We start from the raw sequence: 22,098 nt of genomic DNA, 5'->3' as shown, positions 1-22,098 counted from the left end.
GTAACTAGTCTTCACATTCCAGCGTGCTATAACCTTCTGCTAGATTCTCCTTGCCTGCCCTGTTCTGAGATGCTGTGATGTTCAGGGGTTTGCCCTTACATAAAAGAAGTGCAGTGTGACTTTTGGGAGGGCTCTTGGGATGGTAATAACATGCAATGTTAAGACAGACGTTACTCTCTTTGACAGTTAGGGGAACTGAATGTGTCACATTTTTTCCAACTCTCTGGCCTGTGAGTTGAGGTCAGGCTATTATACACAGAGGAACAATACTTTGCGAAAAATATGAAAACTTTGTCTCATGGGGACTCAACCTTCTGTTTAGCCATAGGGCTCTTACTTCCTTTAGGATCACAGGCTCAGGAGGGAGCCTCTTTTTCACAGAGATGCAGAAATATTCTGGTGCCTTCTCCGGCTAAAAAGTAAAGTTCTCAGCCAAATGCTGGAAGGGGAACTGGAGGACGGCCCCGAAAAGACTTCTCCTTTCCAGTAACTTCTCTGATGTACAACACTCATTTCTACAGCAGGTAATCTTATAATTGGAGGGAATGACATCATTGGGAAATACTGTTTCACGGTGACAACGTAAATAGGGTGATGGAAACGTGAAGCACACAAACATTCTTTGGTTCACAGAAGATACAGACGGACGTTGACTGATATTTTAAGAATATTACAGACACTTGGAGTTTGTTGACTCATAGAAACTCCTATATACATATGAAATCCTTTAAAAGTTGAGTTTTAATGGAAGTAAAGACTTAACGAGAACAGGCAGAAGACCATGTTTCTTCAAACTATTTCCAGGCTGGTGCTCTTGTGTATAGCTAGGTTCTTGAGTCTTATGGATACTTACATTATCTTTTAAATATTAATAAGACGACAGCTCTAAAAATTCTATTCATTTAGAAAATGTTGTGTGAAAAGCCTTGGAAAACAGAAACCTTTAATGAAGTATCTTCTAGTTCACTTTAAACTTTGCCCTAAACATCAACTAGTCCGCCTTGAAATCCACTGTAAAAGCTCGTCTGCTTGGATCCAATTTCATAGTTTAAGCAAACTTTCTAACTCTATAAAAGCTATATAGTGCTTTATTTGATTTCTATAATGACGAATCTTAAAAGCATTTCAGTTTTGCATGTCACCAGAGACATCTCCTGTTCCTAAATATCTTTAAGTTCCTGGATTCTGTTCAGGAATATAAAACGATTAAAAAATTATTTTAAAAAATAGGACTTTCCACAAAGAGTCATATTAAAAAGAGTGTTTGTTATTTTCAGTCTGGGTACTAATTAAAATACAGGTGTCACACCTACCATAAAAATTTATGCTTTATATTTGAAAAAGGAAAACTGGAAAAAAGGAGTTTAGAAACAAAAACATGAAAAGAATGGATCACACATGTAAAGTGTTTACTGTTTGCCAACACTGAGTTCAGCATAAAAGGCCAGGAGGTTCTCCTTTCTATAGAGAAAGCTGGAAAAAGATGTAAAAAGTCAGTGGTATATGGAAAATAAGTGTGCAAAAATCACTCTAATGTCAATTATATCTCCATAAGAAAATATCACTCAAGTAATTTTTCTAAGACATATATTCCTTTTGGGGAAAAAATGTTACCAAATACAGAAATGGAAATATTTGATAGTGGGAGATACAGGGTAGATTCCCTGTTAAAAACAAACCAAAACAAAACTCTAAAAAAAACTTCTTTAAAAAAACCTATACAAACCTGTAAGGGATGATATTCACTATCAAAAGAAAAGAATAGGTCTTCTGAAACTGAATTTTTCTATGCTTTTCTACTGGATTATATTTTTTGGGCAAAGATGATCAAGATAAAGCTAACGCAGGCTAATTCTGGCATAAGATGAAGTGTAGAGAGAGATGGTAGCGCTGCTGACGTTTCCCAAAGCAGCACCTATCAATGAGGAGTATGGCTCTGGGGGATGTGGGGGCGGTAACGGAAAACGAGGAGCTTTCTGACTTGACAATTTCCATTTATTTTAGATAGTTAATAGAATATTTCTTCACATATCACTAAGAGCATGAGAAAATTTAAATATTTATTTGACATGTTTGTATTAAATATAAAATGTTAAAGGCTAAAACTGGACATCTCATTTTCACACGAAGTACTAAGTCACTATAGTTAAGCTTTTTGGAGATGTGTTCATATATCATGCATAAGTGGCTTAGGAACATTCAGATACAGATTTGCTAAAGTAAAATGCTAATATTCTTATTTGGTGGTTGCCACCCTCGCACAAGCACAGTGATAGGTATGGAATTCTAAACTAGCAGAAAGGCTGACGCCCAGCACATTATAGGTAACTTTGCTTAATAAGGATTCACTTAACAAAATTCCACCTATGTGGAAACACAAATTAAATGACATCCCCTGGCTGGGAAACACACATCTATCTCATGGCTGGTTTCAGTAATGTCAGCACTAACCTTCGGAGCACGCTCAGCAGTTCGGTGGTTTTAACACATGTCACTCTGATGTACTATTTTAAGCCCAATATTTTGAACCTTTTGTTTAAAGAATCTGTATTTAAATTTTTTAAAGTTTTCAAACATATACAAAAATAGAGAAAAAAATCTTGTTAACCATTCCCCAGATTTAATAATTACAACGTTTTGCCACACTTTTAGTGCTCCATTTATCTCTCTTTCCTTTCTTCTTTGTCACAGAATTTTAAAACAGATCCCTCACATCAGATCATTTCAACTCTAAATACTTCCATACGTATCTCTATAAAATAAGGACTTCACAAAACCGCAATTATTCCATAATGCCATATTCATATTCAAATTTTCCTGATATTTCAAAATTGTCTTTCTTCAGCTGGCTTGTGCTAAGTCAGGCTGAAATAAGGTTCACAAATGATGTTTGACTGTGACTGTTACTTCAGTCCCTTAAATCTGGCAAGGGGCTCCCATTTCTTCATTTTCATGCTCTTGACTTACGGAGGGAACCAAAGCAATAAACCTGTAGGATGCTCCACATTCTGACTTTGTCTGATGCGTTTCTCATTGTGGCGTTTACATATCCTCTAACCTCAATACTTCTCGTAAGCAGAAAGCTAGAGCTCAAAGCTTCCAGGTCCAATTTTTGTGTCAGAATACTTTATAGGTGGTGCCGTGTACTTTGCATCATATCATATCATAACTTTTAGAGTTGCTAAGATCAACCAGCCAGTACAAGTGGTGGCAGCCTGATCCTTCTCTTTTCGACTTCACCCTCAACCTTTCTCCTAAGGCAATGGTTCTTGACCTTGGTTGCAGACTGCAGTCACTCGGGGTGTGGGGAGGGGGCGGACAGAGAGTTTAGAAACCACTGCTGCCTGAGTCCCAGCCCAAGAGATTCTGATTCAATCAGCCTACATTGTGATCTGAATATTAGGACTTCTAAAAACTCCCAAGATGATTCTAACGTACAGCTAGGACTGAGAATATAGAGATTTTTGCATACAATGACAATCTTTGCTTGAATCAGTTATTCAATTAGGAGATAAAATTGGTAATTTTTCTAATTTTATTACTGTTTCTGCATTTATCAGCAGGAATGCTTTTGGCATATTTTAGAAATCTTTAGATAGCTTGTAATAGCTAGGGTTATCTTGAAATACATCTGTATAGGATAGGCAGGATAAACTTTTAATTCTTCTCTTCAATTACCAGTAATTAAATTAATTATGAGTAAGGCAGTGGTTCTCAAACTGCAGAGTGGAATCACCTGGGGATCTTAGTGACTGCTGATGCCTGGCTCAGGCTCTAGACTTTTGCATTTAATTGTGTGGGGAGAGGCCTGAGGACCGAGACCTCCACAGCTCCACAGGCGATTCTAATGTGCAGCAAAGTCTGGGAACCTGTGGAGTGAGGTGTTGTTACCTAATTACCTCTAGCGGTGATAAAAAGTTTGTTTTTTCTTTTATTAATCTGTCTATTGTCAGTTAAATTCACAGGCCCTCATTAACAGAACCTAAGAGGGTAGAGGAAAAGTCTCCCCTCACCAAACATACTGTTAAGCATTTCTGGTGGGCAATTTGATGCTATTTGCCAAAATAAAAATGTATACACTGTAGCCTAGTCAGTTCCACTTAAAAAAAAAAAGTAATTGACAGAGAGAGATGTACAGAAACAATTTTTATCATTGTTTGTCAAAGTGAAAAACTGGAGGGAAAAAAGTTCACTAATAAAGGACAGGTTACATAAATTTTCTAAACAATAGATACTGCTCAGCCATTAAAAAGGAGGCAGATCTTTAAATTTGATATAAAAACACATGCATGGCTTTACTGTGTTAAGGAAAAAAACAGTCATAGAACAATGTATAGTATATCCCCATTGTGTTAAAAACAAAACAAACCCACACATGTGTGGATATTTACACACACTCACTCAACAATTTGTTGTGTTTTATTCTAGATTTTCTTCTATACATTGTGTGTATGTGTGCGTGTGGGGGGGCAATGGCCATAATATGGAGAAATGTGGGAATAAAAGGACATTTTTACCTTTTACTCCAAATTCTTCTAGACTTCTTTTTTTAAGTAAGAAGCATCTCTTACTTTTGTAATAAAACATTAAAAGTTGAGAAGTTTTATAGCGATGATCAGGAAGCTACAGTGCTGCAGTTGTGTTAAGAAGGCTGTCATAGCTATGAGACTAAAAAAGCCCTGAAAAAAGGAGAGGAAAAACTTGAACTCTGAGGCTAGTTTCAACAGAAATTTGTATTCTTCCTGATATTTAGAAGAGAAACAGGAAGGAACATGCGATAAAATTTTCCTTTGTACAATTTATAGCCATAATAAATCATAACATCCAAAATCCTCAATAAATAGTCCTTTTTCCATGATTGCTAACCTAATATTCTATTCATGAACGTGTACAATATAACTTCCTACTGTACCTCCTTTATAAATTCAGTACGTTTCTACTGAGGCATAAAGTGTTCCCATTTAAGTTCCCATCTTATCTCATGATGTGCTAATGCTTTTTTGTGTTGTAAATTACTTGCTCCAGATGGAGGAAAAAAGAAAGATAAATTGACTTAAGGCTAGTCTCTCATTTATCTTTTATCTTTGTATTTACATTTTTTAAAACTCAGTGGAAGAAACTTGCGTCCATTCATTTTAGAAACAAATTTAAATATATAAACAAAATGCAAAACCTAACCCCTATAAAGTCTTAAATTTAGTAGTATATACTAACCACCAACGACTAATGTCAGTATATACCACACAATAATTAAGTGTGAGTATGTTAAAATTATGGCACTTCAATACATATTACACAATAAATGAATGTGGCACTGCAAAGTTAAATAATCTTACTGAAACTGAGGGTTACTGTAAATGTTCAATAAGAACACGATTACCCTTTGACCTTGTTCCCAGCCCAGACACAGATGAAAAGAAGTTAATCTTGTCAATTTGCTGTTTTCTTGTTTAACCTGAGGGGTGACTCAAGGGTCACAAGGATTTATAAGCTTGTTTTTTTTCAAACATTGGTACCTGAGCTAACAACTGTTGCCAATCTTTTTTTTTTTCATTCTTCTCCCCAAAGCCTCCCAGTACATAGTTGTATATTCTAGTTGTGCGTGCCTCTGGTTGTGGCATGTGGGACACCACCTCAGCATGGCCTGATGAGCGGTGCCATGTCTGCGCCCAAGATCCAAACCGGGGAAACCCTGCGCCAGCGAAGCTGAGCGCGAGAACTTAACCACTTAGCCATGGAGCGGTCCCTGTGGGCTTGTTTTGCAGAAGAAAAAGAATGCCTTGAAGGAAATTACTACTGCCTGATAACCAGCCCCCGGCTGGCTTATTTGGAGTGAAAGAAATACAGACTCTCCTTTGCTTCTCTGACACTCCTCCTCCCAAGCCCCTTAGCTCTATAAAGACCCCCTGCCGCTTCTTTTGTTAAGGCGGATTTGAGAGAACCTATCCTCCCTTCTTCTCAGTTTGGCCAATTCAAATAAACCTCCACCTCCAAGCACTGGTGTCTCAGAGACTGGTTTATTGCACATCAGCCACATGAACTGCAGATTAAGAGGTTCGTATCATTATCAGCTTAAAATTTCTATTTTACTACAATCTTTTCCCTTCCCTTCCATATTTATTGTCAAACATCAAATAGCCTAACTGCATGGAATCATTAATTTTTTTTCTCCTACTTATTACTTACTGTAACAGGCCCATCCAAGTCTATTAATCCCTTAACACCTTCTGGGTCAACGAGAAATTTGCCCCACTTTTATGCTTCTGTGTCGTTTGCTAACTAGTTCTTTGGTACAGACTCTAATCTTTTGGCTTCTTTAATTTCTTATCCATGAGTACTAATGCTCACTTACTTAATATACATTAATTTCTACTCCTGCAACTATTTCTTGAACACTTTCTTCTTCTAGGAACCAGGTTGGTGCTAAAGACAACAAGCCTGATTCTCCGGCTGAGTGGGAACAGAAGTGCACTCAGCTCTGCAGGATGCTCCCCGTTCTATCCTGTGGGGAACGGAGAAGGGAAGGACAGGTTCTCAGACTGATGCAGCTCCCTTCCCCTCATCTTACACAGAAGGACTAAAACTGGCAACCACGTAGACTCGAGTAATTTGTTCCCCTTGGAACAGAAAAACTGTGAAATTGTGACTTGTAGCAAAATTCACTTTACAGGATGTGACTGGAAGATTTAAGTAACAACCAATGATCACTTTCACCAAAGGACCCAATTTACGGCTTTAACACACAGCTTCTTTCTGGTGGGTAGGATACTCTGTGTATGGTTATTTTTATGACTGAAGTTGTGTGCTTTTTCTTAAAAGAAGTAAATCCAAGGCTTTTTTCTTTAAAAGATAGTCTGCATATTTTCCATCATGAAGAAGTACAATTATATGTGCGTATATCTGCATTCTCACTTTCCTCAGGCTTTTACCTATTATTCTAATATATATTTTCTGTAATTCTGCTGTTTATTTTTATATTTTGTTATATATCTTAAGAGTTACCTCAAATTTTGATGAACATAAGAGACTGTACAAATATGTAAATTGTTGAGACAGAAAGGTGTGAACAATGGAAAAATGACACTAATAAAAAAGAAAATGGAAAGGAGCCGTGGGAGATCAGAATTTGCCACTCTAAAATGTATCTCTTTGGCTTCATTATTTTTAAGACTCAGATAGAAACTTTGACCTTCCCCCAAACTGCCTAAAAGAATTTAAGATGGAAGGCCTGTCCCTGGAAGGGGTTATGACGATAGACCACTCTGGGTATGGTAGACCGAAAGGATCCTTGCTAAGCTCATCTTTATCAAAGTTCTCTCTCTGTGGTCACATAGCCTACAGACGGCCCAGCAAACATTTGTTTACCAAACATTTGCTTTTCCATCCCCATGTGATCTGCCTTCCTCCTCTCTGAAGTCCCAAACCACCACCCCCACCATCCTCTTTTGTCCTTAGCTGAAGATGGTATTTAAGGTAGTGGCATCCACCATTTTGGTGAGTTACTCAGATTTCCTGGGTTTCTCCCATGTATACATGTTTTTAAACTTTGATTTTCTCCTGTTATTCTGTCTCATGTCAATTTAATTCTTAGGCCAGCCAGAAGGACCTGGAGGGTAGGGGAATAGTTCTTTCTCCCTGACAGAACACTAAGACAACATTCCCTCCTTCATGCCTTTGTTAGCAGAATATACACAAAAAACACACAAAAGTGCAAGGTTATAGGAAATGCAAGGCTAAGGAAAAGAGAAAGCTGAAACAGAAAATGATAAACTCTCCTCTTCATTAAAGACAAACGGATGTTCATTTATGATTTTAGGGAGTAAATATGTAACGCTGGTAAGCTAGAAAATACAGAATAATGAAGAGAGGGCAATAGAAGGGCAAGACAACAATAAAGCATAAAATCTTCAAAACCACTTTATTACTTCTAGGGAGTTTCTCCTTAAGACTCCTTCCCAACCTGCCTGGGAAAATAAAATGTTTTGGAGAATGGACAGTTCTTCTCATGCTTTGGGAAGTTCTCTCTTCGAGCACCCAAACTTAAAAAGCTCTGGCCTTTTACTTTCAAACAGCCTACTATCCCTAGTATAGGTTAAAAACCAACCAACCAACCACAAAAAACAAGCAAGCTGATTTTTCTGAACTGAATCATAAAGAAATGCAAATCTCTGCTGCCTAGGGCACCCTGAGATCTTCCTTAGAAAATGACGCTGCAGTGAGCAAGCTATTTAAAAATACATTTCAGCAGCTGGTCTCCGTTTCTGGCATTTCAACAGAATGGAACATCCTGAAAACACCTGAGTAGGCAGAGATCTCTCTCAGGTAGCGATCAAATCACCAGCCTGCTAATAATTCACCTTACCGCTGAAAAGCTTTTAATGTGCTAAGCTCTTCAAGTCAAATTTGTAATACTTAAAAAAAAAAAAAAAAAGAAGTAGAGAAACTCTCTGCAAGTAAATGTCCAAAGTATTAAAGAAAAAGGAGGAAGAACAGACCTTCGATCTTAAATCCTTTTGTGTAATCCTTTCTGATTTAGGAAACCAAGAAAATTGAATAAAGACGTTTCTTTTGTCAAGACCTACAAAAGACAAAGTAGACTGAAGATCTTTAAATACTTTTTACTTTTAAGCCACCCTTGCCTCATTCTGAGTAGCAATGCCAAATTCTAGAAATGAGATGATTTTCAAACTACATTCAGTATCTCTGTGCCCAAAGCAGTAAAGAGAAGACAACAGTTAAACTTTACAGTAAAAGTAGCAGCAAAACTCTCATTTTATCCCATTATGTACTTACAATCAAACTTCTAAAGGGCAACCATAACTACTTAGAAAAGAAACACCAAACAAATCAGATTTTACTCTTTTATTCACACAATCAAATTTCAATTTTCTACCTTTATCATTATAGCTTATTGCTATCATTACAACTTAAATTCATAAGTACGGCTGAAAAGTAGGCAAATTTAAGAAAACACACACATAACCTAAGTATAGTTAAAATAATAGAAAGGGGAATAAATGCCAGCTGTGATTGCTGTGTCTGAAGGTTAATACACTTCCCCCTGCCTCCAAAAGAGAGAAAGCATAAGAAACTGTAACACTTGCCTGGTTTCTGTACGAGGTTGGACAACAGTGTATTCTGACAAAAATAAGGGACGAAGCAGTTACTAGGTGGGAATTACAAATGTAGTTGTGGTCGGGACAGGTGAACCATTGGAGTACTTCCCTATGATAAAAGTATCTGGGGAGCTGTTTGGACAATATTTAATTAATTGTTACACACTTAGTTGAAAACATACTTCGCATTTATATTATATATAATATTTTATCTACCTCTACATATTAATACATTAGTAAGCTGATTGCACAGCCTACTAATTAGGATGGTGAAAAGTTTATAAAAAGTGATTTGAAAAATTTAAAGAAAAATACTAAGCACACAGTAGTGCATTTGACACGTGGCTGTAGCAACAATCATGAAGATGGTGGTGAAATATCTGAAGCTGAGAAGGGCCGGAGATGTGGAAAGGATGCCAAGGCCCCAGATATTTCATTCCCTTTTACATGTCTTCATAACCTAAGCTCATTCTGTCTCTATGTAAATCAACACACAGTGATGCACCACACCTGCCTGGCTTTCGGCAGTTAAGAGTCTGCAACCGCCAGCTCCAGCTACTCCAGCCAGGGCAGATGGGTGCAGGCCAGGAGGAGAACTGCACAGAGAAGTCAGGATGTCCCTCCAGCTCTACTTTAGGCAGCATTTCTGGCATGGCTGTATCTCCTTTGTGGTTCCAACCAATACTGGAAAACTCCCCTTGCCCCACTCCCCACCACTGCTCCAGTTTTGAGGACAAACCACCTACCCCATTGTCCCTGCAGTCCTAGAAATGACAGCAGCTTCCCAGTATCATTGATCTCTTGGGTACTTCATGATGTTTAACTCTCCCAAATCTTCTAACTCACCCTTTTATAACTCCAACTTCCCTATATCAAATCCCTCATACTGAACTAGCTGGCATGGGCTGGGTTTGCCTGACTGGACTCTGACTAATACAGCTATGAACCCTGGGCTACAAAGAACTCTTACGGATCATCAAACACTAACTCTCCAACAGAAAAGGGCAATGTAGCAGATATTTTAATATTTTGTAGATAATTAGAAATACAAACAATGACACTAATGAGGGAATATGATAGGATCAACCTCATATATCTAAAGGAAGGGAGAATTAACGCAATCTTTTCCTGAAAGCAACTTGGTGACATGTATCAAAAGCCTTAAAAATGTTCACATACTTTAAATAATTTTCCTTGTAAAAATCTACCCTATCGTAAATCAAAGGGGCAGATATAATTTTTTATACAGGGATGTTTACCACAATATTATTTACAATAGCGAAAAACTAGAAACAACCTGAATGTCCAAAAATAGAGATATGGGTAAATATGGTATATACTTGGACTTTTCCTTTACAGCCTCCCCCGACCCAGGAGTGAGTGGACACAGTTACAGAGCTCCACTAAACCTGATAGCTCTTAAAAGGGAAGGGGTATTTATTTTAAACATCGACAACTATATGCTAGATAACTGTTTAAGGCTCTCAAGAAATATTTCTGGAACAAATTAATGATTCAGTATTAAAGATGAACTTACAGAATAATTTTATATTAAACGGTAAATGTTTGTGACATAATATTACATGGAAAAAAGCAGCAAATGTAACAATATATAGTATGTTCCCAGTTTTGCTTAAAAGGAAAAATATAAAATTATGTATAACATATATGCACAGAAAGACTAACTGATAAGACTGATTAAAAGTAATTTTGTTTTTTTTTATACTTTTCTGTATTTCCCAAATATCCTCCAATGGGCATATATGACATTTAGAATCAGGAGGACAATTATTTTTAAAAGGCAAAAAAACAAAAAGTAGATATGAAGGCACCTGTTAAGATTAAAATATGAGCTCCATATTCCTCACCACTGCTTAAAGAACTAAAACTAAAAATTAACCAAAGAAAAAAAGATATGTTAGCCACCGGGAAACATAAATCAAAATCACAATGAGAGACCACTTCACACCCCCTAGGATAAGTATAATAAAAAAAAGACAGATAATAACAAGTATTGGAGAAGATGTGGAGAAATTGGAACCCTCATCCTTGGCTGGCAGTGTAAAATGGTGCAACCATTCTGGAAGTGAATCTAGTCGATCATTCTCTCACAACCTCCCAAGGAGAAAACACAGCCCTTTTCTCCTAGCACAGGTTTTCTCCCGAGTCTCAGTCTTGTTCTCCAACTTGTTGCCCCTTCCTCACAGCACTCTGGCTCACATGCATAACATCACATAATAACATCACATAATGAAGTGTTAATATGCAAAGACCTATCAGTTTAAATGATGTGTTTTCCTTTACACCAGATTTAGGGCTTTCTTTAGTAATCACATTTCTAAACGCTTACTGAATGTCTCCATTTTGCTGTCCTTTAATCATCGCAAATCCAACACATCTAACACTGAAGTCTAGAGCAACCCCTTAAAACTGGCTCTCTGTCTTGTTTTCACTAATTGTTTTAATGGTACCACCACTCTCCCGAACTGAAAACCTCAAAGTCATCATTGTCTACCCTCTTCCACACCACACCAGCCTCTAAGTCCCTAGGAATCGCCTAGTTCAGATCATCTCACACTCTAAATTCTGCAATAAGCTTTCAACTGGTCTCTCTTGCCATTAATTTTTCCTCTCTCCGGTTCACAGGTCTGCTATTTCTCCTGAGGAATGTTTAAATCAGGTGACTTTTTGTTCTAAGGATTTTCAGTGGCTCCCCATGACCTGCAGGAGGATTCAAAGTCCCAGGTATTTATAGATCTTTATAACTTGACTCAATAAGGCTGTCTAGCCTTTGTGCATCTTACCGTCTCCCAAACCAGTTTTAAATGTTCCCTTGTGACATTTCTCTTGTCTCTTCTGACAACGAGTACACCCTCTCCACAGGCTGCCCACCCATCAAGCCCTAAGCTCCAGGCCCATCATCTCTGCAAAGCTGTCTCAGAAGCCGGCTGTCCATTTATAACAGTTTCACACATAACACTTATTTGGCAGTTAAGCACATATCATTTCATGGCATGTCTCTCCTTCTATTAAACTGCTCTTTCTCAGTCTTATTGTTACATAACTTTTCACATGCCTCTGCCTAATCTATGGTTTGAGTAAACACTATAGTTCTTGGGAACAGCTTCGTTATAAAATAGCAGAACGCCTTGTATGTACTATAAATAACCCCAGAATCTTGGTACCAGGTTCGGGTAAACTTAGATACCAGGCCAAATGGTGATCTGAATTGTACTCAATTCAAGCCTTGTTTGAAAAGTGCCAAACTATTTAGATATCAAGGCTTACTCTAGCATTTATACATTGCTGGCATCATCCTTCACATTATAAATTCTATGGGAGGTGAGGGGGACGTGTGTGTTGTGCCCATCACTGTCCGACCAGAAATCTGTACAGTGCTGGGCCCAAGATGTGGATGCTCAATAAATAATTAATGAAGACTAAGTATGAAAATATCAAATATTTGTGAAAGTGGCAGACAGTGTTCTTAACGTAATTTATGCTTTATATGAGGTGAATTTGGGATAAAAAGAAAAGATAAAGAGATTACATCAAAAGCTTCCAGACTATATTAGAAGCTACCAGATATTCTACATCTGAAAGAAAATGACCATTTCACACAACTCTTCTCTTGAGTAGGAGAAACACCGTGAAAGGAAAGACTTAGACTTATATAAATAATTAGCCAACTTTCCTAGATTATACAATCACTTTTGTGTATCCCTATGTTTCCTTATGATAGAAAATTTTTAGATAATGGGTTGATATTAAAAATGTTGATGTCCAATGCTTTAACTTTCTTTACAGTTGACATATACAAGTCTACTCAACTATCTTCAAAAATTTATGTGCATTAAGAACTATTACTTCAAAACAAAGTAGCTCAATACTGTCACTATTAAAGGGTTTGCTTGGCTTATTTCACCAAGAGGTAGTGAATTGAGAAAGAAGGCTATGAAATTCCTTTTTTGTGTGTATGAGCAAAACTTAAGATTTTTTATATAAAAAAACTCATACCTGCTGATCTCCAAGGAAATGACTTCTCAGTTGAGCTAGAGAAAAAGAAGGAAAAAAATAGAACATTTACTTCTTTTGTTATAACATTTAACTGTAGACCTGTTTGTATATAAACATTTAATTTTCACACAATTATACAAAAGTATAAAAATCTCAAACAAAATTTAAAATTACTGTTCTAACTAAGTTAATTTTTAGACAGTAATTTAACCTTCTACATCAATTTGGGACAAAACTGTATGCCTACTTGGAAATTAAGGCAAATCAGAAAGACATAAGATTCTCCTTGGATAAGACAAAATAGCACAGCTATATATGATATTCACGTTACTTATATATTATGCTGTTTTTTGTAATAATTAATACGAAAACTACATATACATTAAAACATATACATTATATATTGTATACAATGTATACAGGTACACAACATATATATTAAAAAGAACCAAAAGAGCTGTGAAGAAGTTCAATCATTTTACTTATTTTCAAAAGAAGCCCTAGATACTACAATAGACACAAAAGTTAATGGGGTCAGTTTGAATTGAACGCAACCTTATAAAATTTAAATCATATCATAAACCTTTAAATCAAAAATACATTTTACAAGCCAGGAGAAAATTTTAGCTATATATTTTTCTTGGCTTATAGAGCATCAATTTAAAAAAATCGTACATAAAAACATATCTCTGCCTCCTGGCCTCTCCTCCCCGTAAAAATCCAATATAGGAAAGCACGGTCTAAACAAAGGGCAATGTGGCAGAAGCCAGGAACAAGAGGCTGGATTATTAAGAATTTATTTAATGCTAGATTAAGTACTTCAAATATATTATCTCCTTTATATTATTCACAATAACCGTATGAATAGGCACATTATTATATTTTACAGATAAAGAAGCTGGCCAAAGTCTTTGCTAGTAACTGGAAAAGCTGGGATTCAAACCTAGGATGGTCTGATTCCAAAGTCAGGCTTCTCACCACTGTGCTACAAGGCAGAACAGCTTGTGATCCCATTTTTGCATTACACACACATACACACAATCTGCCTAGAAAGAAGTCTAGAAAAATGAAAACCAAAGTGCTTGCAGTTATTTCTGTGGAGTACAACCAAAAGGATTTTTTTCTTTTTAAACATTTGTATCATTTTTTGAAATCAGAAAAAAACACACACTGAGTATTTTTGGACTGTTCAGGAAAAGGTGTGTGACTCTGGGCTTAAGGAAATGTAAAATAAGGGAATTGGAACAGAAGGAGGAAGAATCCTTTCAGTGCTACAGTTCTAAGATTTTAAGTTCTTGTTAACCCTTTGGTATTTCCCCAAGTCATTAAATGGTTAATGAAACTCTTGCTGGTTAAAAACTCTAGAGTCAGTAAGAACTCCCTAAACTTCAATTTTGTATGTGATTTGCCTCTTCTTCATCAGAACACAGCAGTTCACATCCCAGGACCTTGAACCAGCTGCGAGCTGGGAGGCCTGCTCCCAATGGATGGAGTCAATCAGTTCATGATAATCTTCTGCACTCAGGTGATGTTCCTTTATCTGACACACTCCTAACTGATTTCAAAAGGGACTGAAGGGACAGAAGAAAGATGAAGATCTGGTCCAATATCAGTAAGGGCATAGCTGTCTTGCTCCTGAGGGTTGGTTATCACATTCTCGTGACTCTAAAAGTAGTTCCCTACACTGAATTTCAGTTTCTCTTGAATCTGTTTTCGTTTTTTAATTCTATTATCTAAATTAGTTTTTTAAGCACTGAGGTTTTTACCTCTGTTCCTATTAAAATGTTCATTCTTTTTTTGGTCAATATTAAAATACATGGTAAATCAAACTGCCATCCAGAAATGTTTCATATACCTCCAGTTTCTTGGGAATATTATGACAGTCTATTATCTTCTGGGTTTGAAACTTACATAAACTTTAACGAAATACCTTTACGAGATTTTTTATTCTAGAAATTACAGATCATAGAATATCATTCACGTCAACTGCTTAAATTGGGAGAGGGCTGTGGCTGTTTTGCTCATCTCTCTATGTCAGGGGCCTAGAATACTGCCTGGCACACAGCAGACGCTTAATATATATTGTTGCGAACATGAATTGTGAAAAAGTAATACTGAGCTCCTCACTGTTCTGAAAGAGCAGGCATACATAAGCTGTCAGCTATTACTCTGCTCAGGCAGGTCAACTTATTCTCCTCCACTTGAGGTAGGAAATTCCAGTTGCCTTTTTGTGTAACAATCAGGCAAACATCATTTTTGCGGCTGAAAAGGCCTTCAGTTATCAAAATACAGTAACACATTCCTAGAAGAAGGCAATGAGAAGCCTCAGTTAACATTATTTTTCCCTACTCTATTTTAGGCAAAAGATAAAAATCATTAGGAAAATAAACTAACATTAAGATTAAAAATAAGCAAAAAGTTCCATGGTATATTTTGAAGACTACATATTCAGTCCAATTACCTTCACACTAATCCTACAATTCTATGTTATAACTGGTCATTATATGTTATTCAGAACAGTCTATTTCCCTTCGAACCACTCACTTTAAATGACTCAGATTGTTCACCACTCTGGGATTTGAGGATCGGACAATAAATACGTGCAACTTTGAAAAGCTGTTTTAAGTCACTGATGTAACCAATGTAACCCATTTTTATCAGAAAAATTAGAGGCAGCTCCATGTCAGAAAAATAGACTTATTCCCTCCTTCTTCTCTCTCTCCCTCCAACCATGTACTCCTAGAAACACTGCCCCAACTTTTATTGAATGTCTACAATGTGTCTATAGGCACTATGCCCATAAATGACTCCATCTCATTCCCTTTTACTTCTCATTTGAAGATGCCAAGCAGCTCGTGTTCTAGGAGCTTGCAGTGGAATGTGAAACATTTTAAAATACAAGAACTGAATCATCCATGATAACTTTGTTCCAGTGGGAAGAAGCATTCACAATTTTCAATAATTTAATTATCAACAACCTTTTAGAATGAAATCCATTCATAAGTTTGGGACTATCTGGTCAGACAGTGAACAACAATTAAAAGCAAGTTAATTAGCAAATTAATAAATCAAGGCAAATTCATTTTAATGTGAAAAATATTAGTTTTAAGACACCATACCTTCATCACAATATTACATGAAAATATGTAGTAAATCACTATAAAATTCTAAGCACTTAAGAATTAATTTTTTTTTTCATTCACAGACATAAATGGAGGCAAAAATATCTTTTTGGGTATTTACAGCTGTGCAATTGTCTTTGATACCCTCCTTATTTTGGTATTTTCCCATATTATCAGAAAACTAGCTTGCTCACACTCCTCTGCAGCCAGAGGCCAGACCAGGGAGCAAAGGTCTCCAAGAAGCCACGTGAGGGGGTATATTGGGGAGCATCTGGTGCACCCAGCAGTGGCAGTGGGCACTGTTCCAGGACACTCCGACTGAGAATCTGGCTCTCTGGCCTTCCTAGACATTCCATAAGTTGACACCAAAAAGCTTTCAAGTTCCTTTTCTGCTTACACAAGCCAGAGAGGATTCTATTGTTTGCAACCAAAAGTCCTGATTGATGTTATCATAAAACTAAGTCTTATGGTTAACAACAAATATAAACTGGCCCTCTGCAGAGAGCCCAAACCTTACTCCTCAACTCTAGGCCTGTATTTTCAAGTGGACACTGGATACTACACTTCGTATTCAACATATTGAAACTCTCTCCCCCTGGAACTAACTCCCATTTAATCATTACCACCTAGTCACTCAAACTGAAGAACATGGGAGTCATTTTATTGTCTCCCCCCCTCCCCCAGTATGTCAGCTCCATGAGGGCAGCGAAGTCTGCCCTGTTCACTGATGTACCTCCAGACAGTCACTTAAAACAGACACCTTTTGAATCCATCCCTACTACCACAGACACAGTTCTGGCCTTCATCCTTGCATCCTCTATTGGCTGGATCACTCTTTCAGTCTCTTTGCTAACTCGTCTTCCTGGCTTTGATTTCTCATCCTTTCAGGCTCTCTTCCATGCTGCTGCTACAGTGATTTTCAACCACTCAAACGTGATATCATTTTCCTGATGATAATGCACAGCAGATCCATAGAGGATAAATTTCAAACATCTTAGCACGGCACAGATTCCAACGTCTCAGTGCAGCACAGAAGGCCCTCTACCACCTGGTTCCTTCTAGTTTGCCCTTTTCCACACAAACCTACATTCCAGGCACTTCTAATTACTTGCAGTTTCCTCACATACCATGCTGCCTCACGCTTCCAGTGCTATTTTTGGGGTAGAATGTGCAGAAACACAATCTGGAAACATTTTCAGAATTATACAAATTCCAGAGTGGTATACACAGGTACCATGTAACAACATATATGTTCTATACCCATGAAACTGAATACTCTAATAGAGTTTAGCTTCACTATGTATCACTTAATAACAGGAATATTTTTCAAAAATGGTCTGTTTAACTAAGTCAGTACCCAATTTCCTCGATTCTACTGCGTCTGATGTGAGCCAGCCTGCCTTAGTGGACACTAGCAGGGGATGGGCGTTGGGAATTTGATGGAGCCATAGTAACTTCACCATGTCATTTCCCTCACCTTCCGGCAGGTCTAGATGGGGCTCTTCCTATCGCTAGCACATGCACACTACTGTCATTACTCTCTTACTAGACACTCTGAATTGGGACAGAATCCAAGAGTTATTCCCCTGTGGAAAAGAGAAGCACGTCTCAGTCTGAGATTGGAACATGGTCAAACTGTAAAATTTACTGCTTTATTAAAAAATATTGTTAAATTTTACACACACGTGTATATATAAAAGCCTCATTAATTAAGCATAGCCAATAACAAATTCAATTTCACTTAGTATTAATGGAGAGGAATCACTTGAATGAACTATTCTAGAAACTTTTATTTATGAATAGAGCGTGAGTGTGTACCACTGTCTAGACTACATACCCTCTACAGCATCTTCCCTGGTGACCACAAATCATCCTTCAAGAATTAGCTCAATAAAAGCTGATCACTGCCTCTTTTCTGTCAAGAATGTGCCCAATAATCCATCTCAAGTTTTGCACTTTTCATATGGCTGTAAATGTAGTATTTGTTTACATACGGTTGTAATTGTAGTATTTGTTTACTTGTCTGTTTCCACTACCAGACAATGGCCTTCTTGAAGGTAAAGACTGTGTCTTGATTCTGTCTGCATCCAACTAGCATTGAGTAGGATGCTTAATAAATGATACCTGATCTTAACTTTTTGGGTTGTTCTTTTTTAAAGCTAATCCTACACAATTTTGGAAATTGTTTCAATTATTCTAGAAAGGAGTCAGATTCCCTCCCCCCTCTTGTTTTTGGTTCTTTCCATATCTTATAGATAAGGTGTTTATTGTACATATTATATGTATCCATTCAACAAATATTTGTTGATCATCTACTTAGTGGCAGACATTGTTAAAGGGCTGGGATACAAAATGAGGCAAAGTCCTTGCCTTTCAGGTGCTTACAATTGTCTTAGAATTATTCATTACAGTTCCTGTGTGACTCCCCCACTGGTTCACATGTCCCTCAAAGCAAGAAGGTGTCAGAAGACTTTTGAAAGGCTGATTCTAAAGCCAGAAACCTTTATAAGAGGACTTTGATGGATCCAGCAGTGTGCTGACTAAAGAAGCATTCACTTATGTTAACAACCCTCAGTGTGAAACACCTGTCTCCTAAAATACAGACAGACCTAGCCCTCCTTCTCCTCACCTACTAAGAGAAGGTACATTGGTACTGGGCCTATCCAGGTAAAGAATTTGAACATGAAGGCTCCCGGTGGGAGAGGTATGTAGCAACACGAGATGTACTGCCATATCCTGGAGTTCGTCTCAATTCTCAGAGCTCAAAATTGTAAAGGGCTGGGAATCAGCCAGTTTGGGAAACCACCAACATAACATTCTACATATGCAAGTAAATCTGACGTTTCTCCCCTTTGTAGTGTGACAGCCAATCTCTTCAAATGGTTGTTTAAACCACCCCAATTCAGCAGCATTACAGGATCTACTTATTTCACTATTACAACACTTTCTTTCACAGTATTTTAAAAATGATTCTTAGGTGTTCTTCCTTTACTGAACAGAGGTAATTAATAGATGAAAACTTACTGTTCTCATGTTCATTAATCTTACTATAAATATTTTTAAAAATTCATTTGTACTTGCTGACTTGACTTTTTATTCTTGCATTTCCTAGTAGTTTTAGTATTTTGAGCTTTGACCATAAATTCTGAGTTCCACACAAAAGTTCTGTATTTCTTCTGCACATTAACTCTTGAATTCAAGCACTACCACATGTTTGCAGATGAAATCTCAGCAGCTCCAGGAAATTCCACACTGCATTTCTCTCTTTCTCTACCAATTCATTACTGTGTTACTTTCAATTTGTGGTTTGCCCATTTAAAAAAGTATCTTTCAATTTTTTCATTTATTATTGGTGGGCTTTCATTATTCTACTAATCGAAGTTATTCTGTTAGAAAATGTGTAGGTTTTCTGAATTCTAAATCCATTGTGAAAACTTCTGGCAACTCTATTGGTTTGTTATAACTTCCTTTGTAATCCATTGCTCTAATATTTATGTCTACTTTTTAATTCATTCCAAGGTTCATTCCTCAGTTAAAAAAGAAAAAGGAAAGTTGGTTGGTTTGGATTGTTATTTTTTGGCAATGAATTCACACTGTAATTACTCAATACCTTGTTATCCTCTAGGTATTAATGCTTTTTAATGAGCTGCATCAGAATCTTCTTAGATATGGAAACCAGGCTCCATGGTTCCAGGTCACTCCATATTTCCCACTATGCTCCCAGGATTTTCTCCCCAAGGAAACTAGTAAAATAACTACTAATGATTCTGAAGTTTTAGTCTCTACTTGGAGTGTTACAGGGTAAATTTAAAACAAACTCCCTCAGGTGAGTAATCCATTGTACTGAACACTTAAATGTCTCTATCTTCATTAATTATAACTAAATTAATCTTCAATTATGATATGGAGATAACATCAATCACGTACTTTAAGTCTTTTATTTCTATCTAGTATTGCTTTGTCTTCCCTTTTAATTAGTAGATTTAGAACTTTGCTCAGTTTCTCTTAATGCATTTGTAAGATATTCCATTGGGGGGCTGGCCCCGTGGCTGAGTGGTTAAGCTCGCGTGCTCAGCTTCGGTGACCCAGGGTTTGACTGGTTAGGATCCTGGGCGCAGACATGGCACTGCTCATTAGGCCATGTTGAGGTGGCGTCCCACATGCCACAACTAGAAAGACCCACAACTAAAATATACAACTATCTACTTGGGGGATTTGGGGAGAAAAAGCAGAAAAAAAGAAAAGATATTCCACTGGTTTTCTGTGAGTTCCTAGCTAGGTAAAGCTCATTCTGTGCTTTAGCTTTCTTGAGTGCTCTTGAATTTATGCTTGAGAATGCCATTTTTTGAATCCAAGGTCTTAAAAGCATTCACCATGTAAGCAGGTTAAGTATCTCCTCACCTTGACTTCAACAAGAATGCCCTTGAGCTCATTTTACTCATAATGAGCATGGTGACAAGTAGGGTCTAGAAGACTGAGATGGAATCAAGGGCTTTCTAATGCTATACCATTTTCTGATGTTCCAAGAACTCATACCACCCATCAACAGGTAATTGTTAGGTTATAACTAGTTTTGTTTTTCCTATATTTCAGTAACAAGGACCTCATTTCTTACTTTTCATTAGGTAAGGACTGACTAGGAAATAAATCCTTTACAATAAAAACAGACTTACTCTCTGTCTTACCTCCAGAACAACCCGAGCAGTTAGACAAAAACAACATGTAATGGTTATTCTTCCTGAGACAGGTGTGGATAGCTCTTCATTCTTCCACTAGGCTATTTTGGTAAGTCAAAACTAGGAAGGCCAATATGCAGAACAGATAAAGAAGGTGAACTGCTCTGCCTGGGGAAGCAGAGGAGGAGAGGTGGAAGGCAACAGCTATCCCTACCACCACTTTACTGTCCCTAAGGGGTTCTGGGGACCCTAGTTTGAAAAATCACTAGCCTATAAACAATAAGGATATCTCAGCAATAATACTCAGCAATCCTTCTTGGTATTTAACTACAGTTTTGAGAGCATCTTCCAAATTCACTTATTGTCTTTTCACAATTAATTGCAACAAAAACAGAAACTCTTTCTCCAAATTCATGATTTTTCTGGGCTTGAGGCTCCTTTCTGTGTTCTCTTTAGCATGGTATCAGACCCTGGACAATTTTTTAATGGATGAAGACTGATTCCCTTCTTCCTAAGAAAAGACCACTTGATCTCAGCAGTCAGGAAAAGTGAAACCATGACAACATGCTCATAATTGTAGTTCATTATTATTTTTGTGTCTTATGGTTTTAAACTGCCCCTGAAAATGGTATATGCCCATAATATGAACTAAGCAAGACCTAACAAATGAGACAGGGCAAAAGATCTCTTTTCCTAACTATTTATATGATCTGAGCATGATATTGAGATTAGAGAAAAGAAAGGGCACTTGAATTAAAAATGATGTCCTTCAGGTAGGACGCAGCTGCTCCCGACCCATCAGCAACAGGACACGAGCCTGAGTTCCCTTCCACAAGTGGTGACCGATTTGTGCTGATCCAGCTGCACTCTAAACCCCATCACCTGTGTGACCAACAGAAGGAGCAAACAAGACAGCTGGAGCAAGGCAGCCTGATGGGACACGGAACACGCGAAGGTCAAAGGCTTACAGTCTGACCCTTATATTCCCTCTCAGTGACACTTTACCTGAAAAAACTGGCCACGCTCTCAGAATGTGCTTTTACAATTTTGGTCTTTAAAGCAGGGACAACAAAGTGTGGTACAAAAGCACAGTCTTGGTTTCCACTGGCTGCTAGTAAGTTTAGAGTAAAATGTACAACCAGCCACTGTGGCAGACATTTTTGGTCT

At 37.4% G+C, this 22,098-nt stretch overlaps 1 protein-coding gene across 50 annotated transcripts in view; it reads right to left on the bottom strand.

The window, feature by feature from the left end:
* The window catches only part of PKP4 (plakophilin 4), a 228,283-nt gene that overhangs the window by 63,575 nt on the left and 142,610 nt on the right, over window positions 1-22,098 (bottom strand). For all 50 annotated transcript variants that reach the window (XM_070579857.1, XM_070579834.1, XM_070579853.1 and 47 more), the window contains one exon: window positions 13,134-13,168. In XM_070579857.1, the coding sequence (XP_070435958.1) occupies window positions 13,134-13,168 (35 nt within the window). The remainder of the gene's footprint in view (window positions 1-13,133; window positions 13,169-22,098) is intronic.

This window comes from Equus przewalskii, chromosome 17, assembly GCF_037783145.1.
Source record: "Equus przewalskii isolate Varuska chromosome 17, EquPr2, whole genome shotgun sequence".
NCBI classification, from domain to species: domain Eukaryota; kingdom Metazoa; phylum Chordata; class Mammalia; order Perissodactyla; family Equidae; genus Equus; species Equus przewalskii.
The sequence above is the reverse complement of the archived record's forward strand: the minus strand, read 5'-3'. Positions and strand labels throughout refer to the sequence as shown.